Consider the following 20,768-nt stretch of genomic DNA (forward strand, 5'->3'; position numbering starts at 1 on the left):
GCCCGGCCCCCACCACCTTTGCCAAGGGGCCCAAGCGCAAGGCACAGAACATTGGCTACCGGCTTGGGCACCGCCGGGCACTGTTCGAGAAGAGGAAGCGCCTCAGTGACTACGCGCTCATCTTCGGCATGTTTGGCATTGTCGTCATGGTCATTGAGACTGAGCTCTCCTGGGGGCTCTACTCCAAGGTACCAGCGGGGCCGGGGGGTGTGTGCGGGGCTGCTGGTGGGGCGAACATGGAGCCATTTGCCCCATCTATCCCACGGGATAAATATGGAGCTCCTCTGGAGCGGAGCAGGGTCAGACAGGCTGGCTGGTGACTGACAGGATGCTCGCAGAGCTTTGGTGGATGCCGCAGCCACAGGTGTTGGGCAGGGTGAGCGCCCGGCTGCAGGTGCAGGGGCTCTGTGCTGGTGGCTGCTCTGTCGAGTCCTGCCCCATGCGCTTGCAGCAGCAGGCACCGACCCACGGAGGTTTGTGGTGCCTGTTGCTGGCATGGCAGTGCACTCCTCAAAGGCACTGTGCCCCCGGCCGTGCAGCGAAGCACCCCCTCCCTCCTCCGCCTCCTCCTCCACACCCCTTCCTGCCTTTTTTTTTTTTTTTTTTTTTTTTTTTTTTTTTTTTTTTGGGCGTTTTTTTTTTTTGCAGGACAGTGTCTTTTATTTATAATTCTCCCCCCCACGTCCCTTCCAGCTCCTGCTCCCGGGCTGCGCTGGTTGGCAGCGATATGAATAACTCTTTGTATAGACATCTGTCATGTTATTTATACTTATCCAGAGAGGGGAAGGCATCGGCACCCCCACCAGCACCCATGGGCGTCAGCGGGCCGGCGCTGCTGGGGGGGCTGGGGTGCAGCCAGCGGGGGTCCCCGTGCGCGGTGCCGCCCGTGCAGGGGAAGGGGCTGCTCCCCTTTCCTGCCTTCACCCGGCACGGGCAGCGGGGAGGGCAGCGGGAGCACCGGAGGTGGAGGAGGGGAGGCACGCTGCTGGGGTCCTGTGGTTTGGGGGACCCTGCTGCCTCCCCACCGAGGTGCCTGGCTGGGGGGTTCCTGAGCCCCGTCCTTCCACGGCTGCCAGGTCGGTGGGCATGCAGGGGCTGCGGGCAGCAGTTCCACTGCTTTGTCTGAGGCAGGGGCATGCCTCGGTGCCAAGCTGGCATCCTTGGCATCCTCGCCGAGAAAGAAAGATGCTTCAATGCCAGAGCCTTTTTCTGGTGGTTCCCACTCCCCTTTGGCAGGAGCAAAGCCAAACCACCATCCCCCACCTGCATCTGCTACCTGTTGAGTCGCAGCCACCCTCGCAGGCTCCGTGTGCCCGCATGCCTGGCGCCAGGGGGACTGTCCACCCTTACCAAGCTGCCAGCAGAATGCTGCCATGCTCGCTGGCCCCACCACGCTGAGCTGCTGTGTCAGCTGGGGAAGACCCCGTGAGTCAGCGCTGCTGCCATGCAGCAGCTGTGACACGCTGCTGCGCCCCTGCCCCACACAAACCATTGTGCTGACAGCCACAGGGTGCAGGACGGTCCCTGGCTCTGGCCTCCGCAGGCCCTTGGCCAGATTTGCAGCAGCTGTGTGTAAATCCCCCCGCAGCAGCCCCAGAACTCACCGGCAGGGCCGTGACCAGGGCTGTGGGAGTGCCTGTGAGCAGGGCTGGCTGCCGTGGTGCAGACAGGGACGCAGCTCCAGCTCCCCACGGCCCCAGCCAGGCCACCGCGTGCCCCCAGCCAGAGGGTGCCAGGGCTGAGCTGGGCAGCAGGGACACGCTGGCCAGGGTTTGCCTTGCCTGCTCCCTGCCTCTCGGTTGATGTGGGCAGCACAGGGCCTCTCCTGCCCACAGGACAATGCTGCTGCTTCCCACCACCTGCGCAGCACCACCAGGGCGAAGCATTCTGCCATCCACGTGGTGGAGCAGGACGTGTGCCAGGGTGCCAAGGTCCTTCCCCACTTTGGCCCAGACCCCACGCTGTTTGCTGTGAGCATGGGATCCAGGAATGGCTCTTCCTGACAGGTCTGCTCAGGCAGGAGGCACTGGTACACGCCGTGTGACACTTGCCAGGTGGGGCAGCGGGTGCCACATGCAGGGTTTGTGCCCCTGAGAAGGGTCTGGCCAGAGCCACCTTGGCACAATGCTGCCCCGAGTTTGCCTGTTAATAGTAGTGTTTAGTCACAGCACTTTTCTTAGCACCAGCCATTATATCCACACAATTGCACAGCCAGAGCCAAGTCGTTAACAATGCGGTGCCGCCTCCACAGCAAATAGTCCCTTCTCTGCGTGCAAACACCCTGTGGGGATGAGGAGCACGGGAAGAGGGAGCCAGGCGAGGCCAAAGGCAGCCCAGCACGTTGGGGAGCCAAGGATGGGATGCCATGAGTGTGCTGGGTCTCGGCAGGGCAGGAGTGTGCCAGGCCTGGGGGTGGCACAGAGGTGTGGGACGGTGCTCAGGGGGGCTGGTTTGGGAACAAAATCTTGGTGAGGGGCTGCCAATGGCCAAGCATCAGTGGGGCTGCGCTGTGGCTGCCACGCACAGGAGTTTACCAGCATCCACAGGGAACAGTGAATCCTGATTTTCACAGCAGGGACCCGCCAGTTCAGCCATCAGGGAATCAGGGGCTGGTTTAATTTACATAAGATTAATTAGCTGGAGGGTCTGGTTAGATCTTCTGTGTGGATACCATAATACTGGGCTCAGGATAGATGGGGCCGGGGCACTGGCATTGCACATCTCAGAGGGGAGGTTGGGAACTGCTCTCAGCAGAATAGAACTAAAAAAGAGTTTTTAATTGTTTTTGCTGGTGGTACCGGTGGTGCCAGTGATGCTGGAGGTGCCAGTGGTGCTGATGGCTCTGATGGTGCCCTTACTACTGTGTCAAGCTGCTTAGGGGGGAGCTGAAGCAGCAGAAGTGCAATTGAGGATGGGGATAGCAGGTGTGGGGGGCAGCATATCCTTTGGGGTGTGGAGTCCAGTGCCAGCAGAATCCCACAGCTGTGTGCCCCTTAATGCCTTCCCTGCTTTCACCCTGCAGGACTCCATGTTCTCCCTGGCCCTGAAATGCCTTATAAGCCTCTCCACCGTCATCCTGCTGGGCCTCATCATCGCCTACCACACACGGGAGGTGCAGGTAGGTCCTGGCATCACCAGTGCCAAGCGAGGGGCTGCTGGGGTGGGTTGTGGGGTTTGCCAACCACCTGAGTGGGACACAGCACCTGAGCTCGCATCCTGCTCCATCCTGGAGCCTCCTTCCTCTTTGTCAGGGTCTTGAGGGGCAGTTCTTGGTCTCTCTGAGCCCCAGGTGCCTGGCAGATATGTTGGTGGCTTGGGGTGACTATAGCCAGGAAGGGCTCAAGCCAGTCAAAGTGCCAAAGAAAGCCACGAAATCCTTTCCTAATCAGGGCTGCACACTCTCTTCCTCCCTGGGAAGTTAAAGGACTCCCAGTTTGTTCCAGGAAGGCTGTGCTTCCCTGTGCTTTGGCACAATGCCAGCCTGTTTAGGGCCTGGGAGGAATGAATCACCAGTCAGGAGAAGGAGCATCCTGGGAAGGGATGTCAAAGCCCCTGGCCCTGAGTGCCATAATCCCACCGTGTCCCTCCCGGGGCTGGGGACAGAGGGGCTTTGCCATGTAGGGGCTGGCAGCAGCATCCCACTCCCTGCCTGCCTCAGTCCCCACTCCAGCTCAGCCTGCCCCCATGGGGACAAAGCCTGGGGGTGAGTTTCTCAATGCAAATATTTGAGAGCTCTGCTTCTTGCTGGAATAATATTTACCCCAGGATGACGGTGGTTGGGGTCAGCCGGGTGAGCTGTGCCCTCGGTGCTCACTGTTTCCTCTGCTTGTTGTTCCTGGCAGTGGGTTGTGCAAACACAACATCCACCCAGGCAGCACACAGGTCATCCCACCTCTCCTGCCTTGACCAGAGCCAAAGTGCCACTGCTGTCCCTCTGCACGTGGGGACTGAACCTCACCATGATCCCAGCTGCTCTGCAGGCCAGTTGCACTGTCAAGACAGGGAATTAGATGAGTTTGACTTCATCTGCTCCAAACAAAGTTATGCTGGCTGCTCATTGCTGTATGTGTTATAAAGTGTTATAAAGAAATTGCTGATAATCCAACCAAAATTGAATGGGGCTGCCAGAGCTGTAAATTTTCAACTTCTTGTACCTCTTGGCCAAGACGGGAGACTGTGCTCACCTGGCCATGGCACTTGTCAGACCTCCCAGCCTCTGGGAAAAAATGACTTCAGGCTCTTCCCTCGGGGTTCCCTCTTCCTCTCACCCAGAGAAGCTGTGGCTGCCTCATCACTGGAAGTGTTCAAGGCCAGGCTGAAAGGAGTTTGGAGCATCCTGGGCTAGTGGAAGGTGTTCCTGCTCATAAAAGTGGGTGGAATGAGATGAGCTTTAAGGTCCTGTTCAATCCACACCAGTCTATGATTCTATTATCCTGCTAATTGTGTTAATTAGTCCTTTGAAGGTTTTTCTGTGCCTCAGTTTCTCTGGGGCTGAGGCATCACTCAGCACCCCACGGATGTCTCTGGTGCCTAGGGCAGAACGTGCCATCCTCTGCCAGCACCCCATTATCACCACAACCCGTGGAGGAGAGCAGTGCTGGCAGTGCTGCCAGCTCCTGCCAAGGTGTTGTGGAGGGGCAGAGACCCCTCGTCCTTGTGCTTGGAGTGCCCGGAGCTGTTCAGGCTATTGGTGGAACTTTAATCCTCATGAGGCGTCTTGGTGGCTTTTCTTGGGCTTTGTTTTCCTGGAGATGTGGCGGCCAACACTCTTGTTCCTTCTCCTGCCGGAGCCAGTGGTGCTGGATGTGTTGGGAAATACCCCCTTGGGTACCACTGAACCACACTAGGTTTCCATGGAAACCCGTTTTGATGCTTTACAGGTACAGAACAGAGAGGGGCTGGCTCAGGGGAATCCTGCCCAAATCTTGCTCCTTCCCTTCCCTGCCCTATGGCAACTCCCCATCATACAGTCAAAAGGCTCCTGCCTTTTTCCGCTTGCTAATTTGTTTATTTTAACACCCTTTTCCAGGAAGGAATAGGCTGTCAGCTTGCTAAATGCCTGAGGATCTCCCTTGACAGCTTGGAGCATTTTTGTAAACAATTTCTCAAACAAAGCAGCTAAAAGGAGCAGAGTTTTCCCTACAGAAAGGGAGGTGGCTGGGACAGCCACTCCGTGAGTCAGTCCCAGTGGCTCCTGCCATCCCCAGGGAGAGCCCCAAATGCCATGCCGTGCCAGCGAGGCGGCTGGCACAGGTGTACTGGGGCCTCTTGTAGGGCAGCAGGGCTGTTCCTGGGCTCAGGGCCAGCTGGGGCCGTGCTCCACAGCCACCTCTCACCCGCTGCCCGGGCTCTGTGCAGCCCTGGCTCTGTGAGCAAGCCAGCATCGCTTCACGCTTGCAGGATTGAGGACACGGACAGCAGCACAGCTGCCACATCCCCCTTGGATGCCTTCCTGGTGGTTTCTTTGCCAAGTGCTGCTTGCAGAGAGGCCCTGAGCACATCCCTCCTGCTGGGGTGATTCCGGTGTCCCTGTCACAGCAGGGAGAAGCCGATGGCAGCCTCAGGATTGCCCCTTCCAAGTCACCTGGGTGGGTGACTCCCAGGGCTCTGCTGGCATCCCAGAGAGGCCAACTGAGCTGCCATCTCCCCAGCCCCTGCAGAGACCCCAACTCCATCACTGATGATGGGAGAGGAGCTGCTGTACCCAGGATGAACCGTCAGTTGCCATGACAACTGAATCCCATCTCTGCCAGCAGCTGGATGCTCTGACTGTGATGTTCACTGCCCAGATATTGCCCTGGCACTCAGGGTGTGATGACTGTCAGTGAAATCAGTGCAACACCAGGAGCAGGGGGACTGGGGTGACTCGTGCTGGTGCTCTGTGGCACCACAGCTTGCCCATTTCTGTGACCTGGCTGAGGGGGACATTCTAGGAAGTGGGTTCCTACCAGCCAGATTTTGAGCGAGCTGTCCCCATGCTGTACCTGGGTGTGTGCTCAAGGCCAGGCACCTTAAAGCTCTTGGTGTCCCCTGCAACGAGGCCATCCCTGACACACACTAGCAGGGCAGCAGAGAGCTTGGTGGTGACTCATTCCCATGTTTTTCTTCTCCATCCATCCCCAGTGCTTCTGGCTGAGCCACACCCAGCTCCTCTTAGCTCTGACCCCCACTGCCTGTGGAGGGAGGGTGAGGGATGCCAGTGGGCAGGTTGTGGGGCCACTGGTAACCGCGTGGTTTTGCATCCTGGCAGCTCTTTGTGATCGACAATGGAGCTGACGACTGGCGGATAGCGATGACGTACGAGCGCATCCTCTACATCAGCCTGGAGATGCTGGTTTGTGCCATACACCCCATCCCCGGGGAGTACAAATTTTTCTGGACAGCTCGCCTGGCTTTCTCCTACACACCATCTCGGGCAGAGGCTGACGTGGACATCATCCTGTCTATCCCCATGTTCCTGCGCCTCTACCTGATCGCTCGGGTGATGCTGCTGCACAGCAAGCTCTTCACTGACGCCTCCTCGCGCAGCATTGGGGCACTCAACAAGATCAACTTCAACACCCGCTTCGTCATGAAGACACTCATGACTATCTGCCCTGGGACGGTGCTGCTGGTCTTCAGCATTTCCCTCTGGATCATCGCTGCGTGGACAGTCCGTGTGTGTGAGAGGTGAGGGCGTTTGGGATGCGTGGTGCTCTGGGATTCACGGTGTTTGGAATGAGCAGGGGTTAGGGGTTCACGGCAGCTCAGGATGCTCAACGCTTGGGAATGCCTGGAGGTTTGGGATGCTCAGCTGTTGAGGACGCACAGAGGTTCAGGATGCAGGGAGGTTTGGGATGCTCAGTAGTTCAGGAGACAAGGATGACGAGCAGCAGTTTGGGATGTGTGGAGGTTTGGAATGCTCCGTGGTTCAGGATGTGCAGCGGTTCAGGATGTGCAGCAGTTCAGGAATGCGTGATGATGTGCAGTGGCTCTGGAAGCTCATCAGTTTGTGGTTTGGGATTCATGGCAGTTTGGAATTCTCAATGGAGATGCGATGTCCCAACACCCTGGAGGAGGGGTGCAGGGCTCTGGGGCCTCAGTGGTTCCCTGCACTGAGCCCTGTTGTTACAGATGATAAATTGTCTGCACAGGCAGGAAGCAGAGCAGGGTCAGCCCTGTCCTCACAGCACAGTGCCTAAGCCAGGCAGGGTCCTGGTGCAATGTGTGGTGCCAGAAGCCCCAGGAGCATGGGTGGGGGACAAGGAGAGTGGTGGGAGCTGGGGGCTGTGAATGAGGAGGGCCCAGAGGTGCTGATGGTGACAGGGCCTGGCTCATGCTCTAGCATCGCTGCAACTGACTGCCATGACAACACTGTGGTGACATACCCACAGCTTGATGGCATCATGCCAGCATCAGCGTGCTCAGCACCGGGGTTGCTGTGGCGACCAGCCTGGTGGGTATCACTGCACCTCCATCTCTCAGGGACCTGCCACCACTCTTTGTCTAGTGAGGGAACCAGGGGGCTGTGGTGGTGGCATCCCAGTGCTGTGCCAGAAGGTTTTCTCCACAGCCACAGTGCAGGCTGCCAGCAGCTCCTGGAGAAGGGAGGGCAGGTCCTCCACAAGCTGCCCTGTTATGGCAGCTTTGTGTCATCCTTGGAACTAAGGTGTGAGGGATCACACCAACTGGCATCCCAGGGTTACCTGGGAGACCCAGATTGCTTCTAGATTGCTTTCAAAGTGAGAGGAAGGCCACCCTCCCTTCCTCAGGGTGGGACCCGTTGCTCTGGTCACGCTGCAAAGGGGCATTAGGGCAGCTCTAAGTGCTGTGGCAGTGGTGTGGGACGGCACACTGAGATTTTATGAGCTTTTACTGGCTGCATTTGCCTTCCTGCCTCCCTTAATGATGCTGTCCTTATGAGCTGGATGCTCAGGCACTGCCTAATTGTGTTTGAGAAATTGTGGTTTATGCCTCCTAAGCAGGGAGCAGGCGGACAGGCACCCAGGACACACACAGGAGGGTAATCCAACACCTGGCAAGGCTTAGGCTGGAAGATGCAATGAAGAACTATTAGGAACAAAAAAACCCAGAAATTATGCAGACGAGGCACTGCAGATCATTGGCACCGCAGTTGCCATCACCTCCCTCGATGTACAGAGAGGCAGAAGAGAACCCAGGTGGGCTGGAGATGCGTCAGTCCTGGGGGATGCAGGACTGGGGGAACGCAGAACCCCTGGGACACGCTCCATGTGTGAGGGATGCCATATCCCTTGCGGATGCACCAGCCCTGGGGGATGTCACACAGCTCCCACAAGGGTTACCCAGGACGTGTCCCCCTGTCCACACTGCCCGCTGGCACCGGAAAACAGTTTGCTGCCGTTCGCAGGACCATTCCCAACCAGCACCCGCTGGGCCCGGGCACTTTAGAGGCGGTGGCGCCTCTCCAAGACGCGCTTGTGGGGCTGGGGTGCCACATCTCCTCGGCACCGAGCTGTGGTCCCAGCGGCTGTGGGGGCAGCAGCATCCTCCCGTGCGCGCCGCGGGGCCGCACCTCTCCGCAGGCGGCGAGTCGCTTAGCAACCTCGCCCGCCCGCCCGGCCGCCGCTCCGCCGCCCGCGGAGCCTCCGCCGCCAGCGCCGCCCCCCGTGCGCCCGCACGTGTGCCGACCGTGCCGCCCCGAGCACCGGCGGGCGGGGGTCAGCCCGGGGCAGGGCAGCAGGGTGATGCTGCCGCGGCGCTGAGGGGGCTGTGGTCCCGGCGGGAGCGGGCAGACAAGCGGTGCTGGGGTCTCCGGCTGATTGCAGCGGCCCTCGGTGTGAGCGGGGGGGCTCCTCTCTCTGCCCGCACAGCCGTGGCATGGGTCAGCCCCTCTGCTTTGTCAATTCTTGCTCAAAGTGCTACTCAGAAGAGAAAATGTCCCTCTGTTCAGTAGGCCTGTAACCCCCCTGTCCAGCATGATGCTCTTGGGGCTGTTCCCTCAGGACATTCCACCCTGTGGGATGAGGTGGGCTCAGCTCTCCTCAGGAGAAGACACTGGATGGGATAATTGTGTGTGCCCCACTGCTGGCGCTGGAATTTTGGGGAGCACCACTGCTGTTATGGGCTCTAGCTCCCCTGCCAACCCTGCCCAGAGTGAGCCTCACCATGGCCGAAGGTGCTTTCTGCTGCACCAGGACCTCATTTGAGTCTCCAGCTGAGGGAAAAACATTTCAAAAGAGGAGAAAACCCAACTGCTCTGCGAGTGGTGATCTTGGAGTTGGGATTGCCAAAAGCTCCATCTGTTTTCCCTCTCCAGATCCTGTGAAGAGGCTGGAAGAAGCCTGCCAGGGAGACAGGAGAACAACCATCCTGTTCATAGTGGGGTAAAGGCACTGCCTGCCCCTGCCAGCTTAGGGCTGAGTCCCACTGGAGACTGGGTAGGCCCTGCTCAGCTGCCAGGAGTCAGCACCACATCCCTGGGAATCGTACCTGCATGGCTGGGCTGTGCTTGCCCAGCCCTGGGGAGCTGGAGGCAGCTGGGGCCCCTGGTTGCGTGTTTGCTGGAAGAGCCACAGCCAGTCTGGGACAGCCAGAGTGGTCACTGACCTCACATCCCCAGCAGGAACCTGGAAAATCTGCAGCATTCCCAAAGCTGCAGCCACTCCACATGTGCTGTGTCTTGAGTGTGTGAGCTGTTCCTCTGTTCCTGAAAGCCAAGCCTGTGCCAGAGGCTCGACAGGATCCATCCCCAGCAGTTCTGCTGGGGCTGCTGGCAGCTCTGCCTGCTGGAGTGCCACAGCCCAGGCTGCAGCACCAGTGGGATGCAGGGAGGGTGCCAGGGGTGAGCTGCTGTGGTCAGGGCCTTTGCAGAGCCACAGCTCTTTCTCCCATCAGCCAAATATCGCTGCGGCACCACATGACACCGGGGACACACAACAGGACTGGGATGTGGTGACAGGTCTGACTGAAAGCAGAAACCCTTTCCACTGAGCTTTTGCTCTCATTTTGTCCATGTGGCTTTTCCAGTGCCAGAAATTGTGCAACCACTGCTACTATGGCACATCCTGCTGTGTTGTTAATCCTGTACCCCAGCACAGCCCATGCTGGGGGAGCCACTGTGCCCAGGTCCTCCCGTTTCTGCCCCATCCATCCCTGTCCCCTGCTGTGACACTGATGTCCCTGTCTCCTTGGCAGGTACCATGACCAGCAGGATGTAACCAGCAACTTCCTGGGTGCTATGTGGCTCATCTCCATCACCTTCCTCTCCATCGGCTATGGGGACATGGTCCCACACACCTACTGTGGGAAGGGAGTCTGCCTGCTCACTGGCATCATGGTAAGGGTCATGCCAAGCTGGTTTCTGTTCTGTGGGCTCTGCCTGTCTCCACTGCAGAGGAGGGGCCACTGGAATTTACCAGGGCCTGTTTCTCAGCTGTTTTGTCAATGTACAAGGCCTAGTGACTTCAGCTCTGAGGTCTCATAGCCTGGAAGTTGATAGAGTTGTCTCAGCTGATGAATTTGGAGTGGATTTAGACCCACATTCAGTAAGGGTGGAGGGCCTTGGTGGAGTCAGTGATGTCCCCAGGGAGCAGAAAGGCACCTGAGCATCCCTTGGCCATCTTGGTCCACACCATCTGGCTTCCATTGCTCATCTGCCAGGGGTTCCTTTCCTTCTGGCCAAAAGGTCACCATTTTCCAGTGCCTCCAGTGTACTTGCCCCTGGAAGCCCACCACGAGATCTCCTGGCTGGTGGGACTTTCCAGGAGCAGCTGGGGGTCCTATGGTCCCAGCTCCCCACAGATGTACCCCAGCCATCAGCTCTGCCCACCTCAGCTCCAGGCCCCAGGGATGGAGCCATCCCTCCTCCCAGCTAGGGCAGACCGAGCTGACACCCCATGAGTACCATCAGCTGGGGAGGCTCCACCAAGAGGTATTCATCCTTTGCAAGTCTTTGATCTGTCTTGGATGAGGCCAGATGCAGCAAGGCTGGTGTTGCTGGTGAGAGCCCAGCAAGGGAGAAAATCCCTGTGGATGGGGGTGATGCAGCAACTGCCAGCAGAGGAGGAGCTGCTGGCTCAGCCGAGGGGATTCTGGTGCTGCAGGCTCCTGAAACTCTTCCCCAGCCAGTGGTGACTTTGAAGTGAGACACCGTCTGTCAAAGTGTCCCACCACCCCCAGGACAGTCCCCCACCCCAGGGAATGGAGACCCCCATGCCCTCTGGGGTTGGAGGCTTTGCTGGGCTGCCCCAGTCAGCACCAGGGGTAGTCACTCGTCCAGGAGGAGAGAGGTGGTGGCAGCTGAGGGTGTGCAGCAGGACCTTTGAGGACACTGAAGGATTCAGGGTACCAGGTTAATTAATGACTCTTTAAGGAGAGCTTGCCAGGCTGACAGCACTCTGCCAGAGCATGGGAGGGGCTGGAGTGACCCAGCTGGTATGAGCAGAGCTCAGCAGCACGGCAGGGAGGCTCTGGAAAGAACACCTCGGCACAGATGTGCACTGGAGATGGTGGCTGCCACACACATCTGGCCCTAATCGCTGGGATAAGGGAGCTCCTAGCTGGTGCAGTTGGGATGTGGGGCAATTTGAAGGGTCCTGATTTGGGGCCCCTTCTCTGATTCTCACCCACGTTGCCTGGTGCTTCCCCACTGCTCTCCCAGCCCAGACCTCTCTGGGAGTGGAGGGCTCCCCGTCCCACAGGGCTCTGGCATGGGGCAGATCTTTGGCCTGCAGTGGCACAGGCTCCCCACTGACCACTGCTGACCTTGTTAGTAGCCCTGGCCTCTCCTGTTAGTTACAGAGCCCTTATCAGCCTCTCAAGGACACCCAGGCTCTGTAAGATCTTGTTGGGATAATGGGAAGGACATGTAGCTTTAGTTAATTAGCAATTTCAAGGGTGAGGGTGGGAGTGCTGGTGTTACAAAACAGTGACGAACTGTTTCCCCAACTGATGTCCCTGCACAGGGTGCTGGATGTACAGCACTGGTGGTGGCTGTGGTGGCCAGGAAGCTGGAGCTCACCAAAGCTGAGAAGCATGTCCACAACTTCATGATGGACACACAGCTGACGAAGCGGGTAAGGTGCCATGGGGGACAGCAGGAGTGGGGGCATTGCTGTGTGCCAGGAGCTGGGGATTTGGGCTACCATGGCAGGAGGGAGGTGTCAGCACCTCTGGATCCTGTGGGTACCACAGTGGAGGAAGGTGCCAGCATCTCTGAGTGAAGCTACAACAGGAGAGGAAGGTGTTGGCACCCCTGGATGTGGGTCCTGCAGGTACCACTGCTGAGGAAGTTGTCCAAGTGCTGTGGATATAGCACAGGGACAAGTGTTACACTGAGACAAAGAGCAGCAGCTCTCTTCCAGGGATTTAGGTGATTTTGGGAGCATACTCCCGCCTCTTCCAGAGCATTATCTCATTCTTCCTGTCAGGAGGACAACTGGGTTTTAGTGATTCAGTGTCCACCACAGATAAGAACCACATTGTGAGGCTCCCTTGAGAAAGGACCCAGAGCCTGCAGTGGGGTGTTCATGGGGTCACTATCATACCAGGGGCTGGTGTCACATCCCTGGTAGCATGTAGGAGCAGCAGGAGGTCACTGGTCTTGGCAGCCTCATCATGACAAAGCATCAGCCAACCAAAAGTGGCATGTCACATAATGGGGTCTGCATGCTAGAATATGTTTTAGAGGGGATGGTGGCAAAACGAGCATCAGTGCAGCCCTTGGAAAGGCAACCAGTGGTGGCAAGCAACCAGGGCACCGCTTCACCCCAGAGAGCAGAGCCCCAGACAAAGCCCTGACACCCCAGGAATAGTCAGGACCTTGGTGTGACCAGGCTGGGAGAGCAAAACAGCTGGTGAGCCCCACTGCACTGGCCAGCAATAGGGATCTGCAGGCTCCATGCCAGTTCCTCCTGGTGTGAGCAGCCCACTGCAGTTTAGCCGGAGAGTCTGCGGAAGCCACGTCCTCACGCCGGCAGCACAACTGGGGCCTGCAGGTCTGGGACCTGCCAAGATTGGCAGATGGGTGCAGGAATCAAGAAAAAAATTGGGATCTTTTATTCTTGAGGCTTATGGTACAACTTTGTGTGTAGGCAAAGAGTCAAGTGCTGGAGCATGAGTGCAGAGCAGGACTGGGATGTGGGTACACCAGGGGCCAACAGCTCTGCCCTCTCTTACTCCTGCTTAAAGTGCCCAGCATCCCCTGGAACAGGAGAGCGTGCGGGTGCAGAGCCGAGCGCCTCGCTGCTGCTGGGGCAGGTCAAGTGCAGCTTTGGTTCATGGCAGAGCCACAGCAGTGTCTCTGAGATCCCACCTGGCTGGTGACCTGCAGCCACTCTTCCTTTTCAGATCAAGAACGCGGCAGCCAACGTCCTGCGGGAAACGTGGCTTATCTACAAGCACACCAAGCTGCTGAAGAAGATCGACCATGCTAAAGTCAGAAAGCACCAGAGGAAGTTCCTACAAGCCATCCACCAGTAAGAGGCTGTGCAGTGGGCTGGGGGCAACTGAGCTCCAGATGAACCAGGATCCTGTCCCTGGTAGGGGTGTGGGGGCAGTTTTCCATTGCCCAATATGCAGGCAGGTCTCCAGATGCAGTTTGAAAGAGGGGAGGGAGTACAGCCATGTGCTCTTTCCTTCTCTCCAGGTTACGGAGCGTGAAGATGGAGCAGAGGAAGCTGAGTGACCAAGCCAACACCCTTGTCGACCTCTCAAAGGCAAGTCCCACAGGAACCCTGTGGCTTGGCCAGACTGAGTGTTTCTCTTCACTCAGAGTAACTAAAGCAGACTTGGCTGACCGCAAAATGCTCCGACTCAGTAAATGTCAGCAAGGAATAGCTGCTGTGGGATGGCTGCCCTTGCAAAGCAGGAGATACACATTCATGAGCTAGGGGTTCCCTGCAACCCTTTGTGCAAGGGGTACCACTGCTCAGCAGCACAGGGCCAGCAGAGTTTCCTCGCTTTGATGGCCAGGGATGAGCCAAACTGCAGTCACAGAACCCCTGGAGAACCTGGGGTGGGCTGAGATGGGGCAGCTCTCAGGGCAGAAAGGGGTAAAGGGGTGAGCTCTGCTAGAAGCAGTGGCACTAACCCCTCCAGCCATGGTACTAACCCCGCCACTGTCCCCTGTGTCCCCTCCCCAGATGCAGAACGTGATGTACGACCTCATCACAGAGCTAAATGACCGCAGTGAGGACCTGGAAAAGCAGATCAGTGGCCTGGAATCCAAGCTGGAGCAGCTCAGTGCCAGCTTCAACTCCCTGCCCCTGCTGATGGCTGACATGCTGCGCCAGCAGCAGCAGCGCCTGCTCACCGCCGTGCTGGAGGCCCGGGGCGTTGGTGTGCCCGTGGGCACCCCCCAGACACCTCTCTCTGAGAGCCCCATTGGGGTCAGCTCCACCTCCTTCCCCACCCCTTACACGAGCTCAAGCAGCTGCTAAAACACAGCCCCTCAGCCCCACCGTGGACAGGGGAAGCATTTCCACACAGATCATGAGGTCTCTGTGAACTTTCCTCTGGTCCTTGAACCGCTGCAGGACCCTTCAGCTGGAGCCAGTGGGACCAGCAGTGCCGAGCAATGCTCGGAGCTTTGCCAACGCCTTGGTATCGGGAATTGCATCCCTGTTCAGGTGCCTCTACACGTGGTGAAGGAAGGGGACAGAAGGTGATGCCTTGGGCCAGCCTGTGCCATGGCGTCCGGTGGCAGACGGAAAACCCACGCTCAATCTCAGGTCTTCACATTTGAAAACAAAACAAAACAAAACACCAAGTCAGAAGCACTGAAGCAACGGAGACACCGGAGGGAGAGTTTTTCTCCCTGGGGCACCCCCCTGGCCCCCTGCCCCTCTCACGATTGCCAAACCTCGCCAGGCAGATGCCAGTGTGGGGAGGTTCGTTATGCAGGCTCTGGCTGACGCTGCCTATGCTCCATTCCATCTCCTTGCCGGGACCCACAGGACAGCCCCCTCACTCTGACAGCTGGGTGACAATGTCTGGCTGTAACCTTCCTGTGGAGTTCTCTGGAGCTGTGAGTGTTTTCTACCCAGAGAAGAACAATGGACACTTCTTCTTTCTGGTCCTTAGTGTCATATTCTGCCTGGAGACACATGCCAGAGCCAGGAAAGCAGTGCCTACAGCGTGCAGGGCCACGCAGGGCTGCCCCCAGCCAGTGTGTTGGTGGCCAGTGATGGGGCTGGCAGGCCAGCTCGGGCACTGAGGGGGTCTCCAGGTGCTCACATCACTGCCTGCTGGGAGCCTCCCAGCATCTTGCAAAGCCACTGGGCTCATTGCAGCAGTCTCAGAAGTGCTGGATGAACACCCCATCAGCTCCAACTGTCTCCACTTGTGCTGGGAACGTCCATGCTTGAGCCCAGTTGGCAATGTCGAATCCACCAGGATCAAGCAGGAGCTCACTGGCAAGTGATGTGGTAGCAGGGGCAGGTGCTTCATCTGTTTAAAACAAAGCCCATGGCCTTCATGCCACTTCTGCTGGGTTTGGTGGAGGGCAGCAGCACTCTCTGGCACTGTCTTGGCAGAGGCACTGGTGCCCATGCCTGCCAAAGTGCAGCACCTCAGACTCCATTATACATTTTTGCTGGTGTTCAGCTTCCTGAGGTACCCTTGGCATCACCTGGCTGCTTCTGGAACCAGCCACTTTCTGTTTTGCATTCACCATTTCTCCCTTTTTCCTCCTCAGTTCTTCCCCAGTGTCATGTTCTGGCTTTCCTGGATCCTTGCATGGAGCCATGCCAGGCTCTGACTTTGGGGTTGGTGTTTGCTGCTTTCCATGAAAACTCAGCAGAGAGTATTTATATATTTTTAAACAGATGAAGTAACTATGTAATTACTCTGCAATATTAATTACACCTCACCCAGCAGTGTCAGTAATTGTAATCAGTCACTGTGCTACTCCAGGTATACTCAGCCTGTAATGCTCTCCTTTGTAACTTTTTCCCTTCCATAAATAATGCTGGATTTTGTGCACACGTAGGGGTAGAGACACAGCACCCTCCTGCACCACCACCCCTACACCCCCAATGCCGCAGAATTTCCTTGCTGCCAGTGGTGTGAGGTGGTTCCACTCCTTGTGCCCTGCAGCTGGAGTTACATAGAAAATAAGCAGTGAGTTAGTGAGGAGTACTGCCCCCATGCTGGCCCTAGGAGGAGGAGGAGGAGGAGGAAGAAGGCTGTAAGGCAAAAGCAGGAGCACTGCAAAATGAGATCCCTGTGCTGCAGAGGTGTTGGTAGCAGGGCACAAATGCAGTCATCCCTGTTGCCTTCAGGCAGGCACGTGCCCATTGCTGCTGGTCCTTGGCCAGTGGGAGACACAGCTGCTGGGAAAGAGCTGCTCTTCCAAGCTCTTGTAATTATCATTGATATCCCACGGATGGCTGGGGATTCACTGCTGCCTTGGAAGCCCCCCATGATCTATTCTCAGCCCAGCTGCTGCTCCCTGTATGCCTGTGGGTGCCCCCCTGTCCATCGTGCCCAGCAGAAGCTCCTGCTGATCTCTCTCAGGAGGTTGCCAGCATAGCAATGGAGAATATGTAAGAAATTCTGAGAAAGACCCTGAAATGCAGCATTTTCCCTGGCCTGCAGGCAGCTGGTGGAGAAAAATGCTTTCTGGGCTTCAGATAGGAGCAAACTGCCCATGGAACGGTGCTATGCATGGGATGAGGCGTGAAGATGTGTCCTGGGGCATCAGAGAGCCAGAGGATGTATTGATTCTTAAAGATCAATATTGCCAGCAGGGACCCAGGAACCTCCCTGCCAGCACACAATCAAGTCTGGGAAATCCAACCAAGTGAGACAAGAGCAGGTGCTGCTAGCTGCAGACCCCAAGGCTGGAGGTGGTAAGGACCACAGCGAGAGAGCTGGGATTGCAGCTGGAGCAAGAGACCCTTGTTCTGGGGCAGAGCAGCTGCTGCTGCAGTGGGATTTTGACAAGGCTGGGGCAGTGGGTCCCTGTGCACCCCACAACCTTCCTCCCTGGCCTCATCTCAGCACAACCTGCAGTGCAACAACCCTTCTGCCTGGGACCTGGCAGCCCAGGGTCTGCACCCTATGCCCTGCACCTTGCACACTGCATCCCACACACTCCCACACCCCTATCCCACCCCTGCACCCCCCATTCCACACCCCTGAATGCCCATCCCAATCCCCAAAGCCCATATCCCATCCCTTCACCCACTCCCCTGCCAGTTTTTTCAGCACTGGTACCAGTAGCCCTGATCCATTGCTCCCAGCACCAGACCCCACCGTGGCTAGCACTGAGACCAGCCCCCTCCAGCCCTGCTGCCAGGACCCCAGAGCCCAGCTGAGGCCACAGTGAGGGCAGGCATGGTGAGGAGCCCCCAGGGCAGGGCAGCCCAGCCCGCCGTGCCCATGCAGAGCTGCTCCCTGATGGCAGCTCTTGGTCAACAGCAGCCTTGGCTGGCACAGCCCCAGTGAACAGCTCCAGTAAATGCTCTGCAGCCAGTCCTGTCCACACACCTGAGATGATCACTTTGGGTACCCTAAGGGACATCGGGACAGAGAGAAGAGCCGAGATCAGCAACCAAGGTGGAGGAACAGCACTAGAGGAAAATCGCAGCGATGCCGACCTCCTGCAAGCTGGGAAGCGTCTGATCCCACAGTCCAATGGGGCCAATGCCCCTCCAGGACCCACCTGACCCAGCCAGTCCCATTTTTGGCACAGTCTTGGGGGCTTTTTTTGCTCCACGACTCTCCTTCCTGCTCCGCCTGCAAGGAACAATCCTAGAAATACCAGAAAAATTCCACGATCTCTCTGCAAACTCATGGATGTTTCTGTCCAGACTTAAGGAGCTTTGACCTGGGTTTGCATCTTGCCTCTATACTGCTCGCTTCTTTTTTATTGATAGGGGAAAGCATAATAGTTTATTTTAACAATGAAATATATTGCTATATTATGATGGTTATGGTAACTTTCAATTATGGTTTTGTACCCAACACGGTTGTTAGCAGGCAGCAACAGCAGGCTGCTGCCAAAAATGTCTGTTTCTGAGTACAGCTACTACTGCCAGTGAGGATGGGGGACAGGGAGAAGTGCAGAACCCAAGTTGTTATCCTTTATCTCCCTTGTACTCATTCACAGTACTTGGAAGCTGACCTCTAGCAGGTCTGGATCTGTGTGTAGCCCAATGGCACCAGAGCTTTGCATGTCCCTACAGAAAGGTCAGGCTCCCCTTTTTTCCCAGGTTCTGGAAAGCCATTTTCCCCAGGTTGTCTCCTCCAGCAGAAGGAGGGACTCTGCTCCCTGGGCACAAGCTCTGCAAGAGTCAAACTTCCCCTTTTCCTCCAGGATGGAGGCTCTTAAGAAAGCAGTGCTGCAGAACACATTTTCATAGAATTATGGAATCATTGAGGTTGGAAAGGTCCTCTAAGAACATCAAGTCTAACTGTTAACCCAGCACCACCACCAAGCCCACCGCTAACCCACGTGCCCAAGTGCCACATAAACAAATCTTCTAAATTCCTCCAGGGATGGGGACTCCACTACTGCCCTGGGCAGCCTGTACCAGAGCCTGACCACACTTACAACAAGAAATTTTCCCAGTATCCAACCTAAACCTCCTCTGGCACAACTTTCAGACATTTTCTCTTGTCCTTTCACTTGTTACTTGGGAGAAGAGACTGGGACATGTCCAGTTCACATTTCACACCCTGCCCTGGGGCGCTGCAGCTTTTGTTCAACCTCAGGATATGATGGCATAGGAGGACAAAACCCTGAGCACAAAAGAGAAATGAGATGAGGTTGCAGGGACTGTTTTGTCTCAGCCTTTCAGCTGGGAACAGGCTGCCCAGAGTTGTGTCTGCCCCATCTCTGGAAGTGTTCAGGGCCAGTTTAGATGGGACTTGGAGTAACCTGGTCTAGTGGAAGGTGTCCCAGCCCATAGCATGGGAAATGAGATGAGCTTTAAGTCCCTTCCAACCCAAACTACTCTGATTCCATGATTCTGTGATTCTATGGACTCCTTGAGCCTCAGAGAGCATCACTTCCTTACCTCCAACCCCTGAGCTGCTGAACCTGATCCCTACTGGATCATAAGTCTTAAACTGCTGTTTGGCAGCCACCCTTTGTCCTGGCCAGTCTTCACAGAGCATGATGTGTCTGGGAGTGAGCAGCACCTATGGAACCAATTCCTGCTGCTTTTGTCCAGAGAAAGTCTAAAAGTCCCTGCACTGGCCCTTCCTGATCAGAGCTGCTGTCACTGCCACTCTGTTACCAATGTCAGAGCTGTGCTGGTCTCACCCTTCCAGGCCAGTCCCACCCAGTGGAACCCCAGCAGCAATGAGCTGCCATGAGGTCTGGATGCTCCTTGCTGGACCCCAGACCTGAAATCTCCCTGCAGAAACAAGCTCTGATGGAGGAAAGATGCTGGTTCTTCTGAGAGGCCAGGGCTGAACCTCTGCTGATGCCAGCTAGGTCTGGGGCTGTCAGGGGATTCCTGGTCCTCTGCACCACTCTCCCTTGGGCTTCTGCTGCCCAGCATCTTCCAGGCAGCCCAGAGCCCTGTGCATTGGCCACCAGGTATGTTTGGTGGGGGGCAATGGTGGTGATTGCTGAGCAGTTTGGGAAGATTCTGCTGCCAGGCTCTGTACTGCTCTGAGCTTCTTCTCACCTAACTCCAAGCTCCCTCCTAAAAAGTATCCAAAGGGTCCAAGGTTGAAGAGAGGGGATTTTGCAGGAGAGAGAAAAAGCTTCTCCATGGCATTATTTCCCTATGGGACGAGCCACCTCAGAGTCCCAGGAGGCACCAGGCAGGGCTCCAGAACCACCTGCCCAGTGGGTGCTCTTGGCTGGGGGCCCTGGTGCTCTGTGCACCCAGCTCTGCTCCTTCTTCTGCCCAAAGTGTTCTTCCCCCGCTGGGGTCTCAGCACTGCCCATGCACCTTCCAGTGGGAGCTGCTTGCATGTCTCTGTGGTCAGGATCCAGTCCTGGGCTTACCTTCCTCCTTCAGGGCTGGTCTCTCAGCTGGAGGACAGGAGTGGGGGCTGGCCCATATGACAACAGCCCATCCCCACAGCATTGCCATAAACCCGAGCTGTACCCAGAAACAGGCATGTTTTAAACTATGGCTTTAACCTGTTCACTGTAAAAAGTGCCTTGGACTTTAATCTGAAGAGGTCACTATCTAGAAGTATTTACCTGTGCGGGTGTGTAAGGATGCAGCTCTCTGTGCAGAGTTACACACACAAATATATGATCTATACGTACAGCTATCAGTGCCTCAGACCTTCTGTTCTGCAAGCCGTGAGAGCTCTTTTCTTTCTGCCCCTGGAGCCAACAGGGGAGTGATGTTGGAAGCATTCCTGACCCAGGAACCCCTTGCTGAAGTGAAACTTAGTGCCACAAAGGTTGTGCTGGGTACTCAGCAGTGCTGAGCTGTCCTGTTCATCCCCAGGAAGCAGCTTGGTGCTCCTCAGGGTCCATCTGTGCAGTTTGGGAAGACCCCAGGGAAGGAGATACATCCCTGTTCCCTTGTGCAGAGGGAAGCTGAGGCAGGGGTCACATCTCTGGACCCTCCATGCCAGGAGCTGCTGGGCACTTTGTAAAACCAGGGGGAACCCCCAGATGCCTTGTTTTATGGGAGTGATGAGGGGTTTTCCAGACACCTGGTCCCCAAAAGGATTTTTGGTTCCCATGTTCTTAGGCTGTGGCTCAAGAAAGGAGTGTAGGAGGTTGGTGGCATGGCAGATGCTTTTTCCTCTGGCTCTGCACTGAGGCTCCCCATGCTCTCCCAACTCTGCTCAAACATCAGAGCTGGGCTGCTCCCTCCAGTTCATCC

General features: G+C 56.7%; 1 protein-coding gene across 1 annotated transcript in view; it reads left to right on the plus strand.

Annotated features, from left to right (window-relative positions):
• Window positions 1-20,166, plus strand: part of KCNN3 (potassium calcium-activated channel subfamily N member 3) — a 20,810-nt gene extending 644 nt beyond the window's left edge. Inside the window, exons 1-8 of the mRNA XM_041464972.1 lie at window positions 1-188; window positions 3,023-3,118; window positions 6,251-6,669; window positions 10,156-10,297; window positions 11,925-12,035; window positions 13,309-13,436; window positions 13,607-13,676; window positions 14,103-20,166. The exon at window positions 1-188 is cut by the window's left edge and continues 644 nt beyond it. Of these exons, the coding sequence (XP_041320906.1) occupies window positions 1-188; window positions 3,023-3,118; window positions 6,251-6,669; window positions 10,156-10,297; window positions 11,925-12,035; window positions 13,309-13,436; window positions 13,607-13,676; window positions 14,103-14,399 (1,451 nt within the window). The 3' untranslated portion in view covers window positions 14,400-20,166. The remainder of the gene's footprint in view (window positions 189-3,022; window positions 3,119-6,250; window positions 6,670-10,155; window positions 10,298-11,924; window positions 12,036-13,308; window positions 13,437-13,606; window positions 13,677-14,102) is intronic.
• The last annotated feature ends 602 nt before the right edge of the window (window positions 20,167-20,768 follow it).

Source organism: Pyrgilauda ruficollis, unplaced genomic scaffold, assembly GCF_017590135.1.
Source record: "Pyrgilauda ruficollis isolate IOZ18807 unplaced genomic scaffold, ASM1759013v1 scaffold185, whole genome shotgun sequence".
In the NCBI taxonomy this organism is placed as follows: domain Eukaryota; kingdom Metazoa; phylum Chordata; class Aves; order Passeriformes; family Passeridae; genus Pyrgilauda; species Pyrgilauda ruficollis.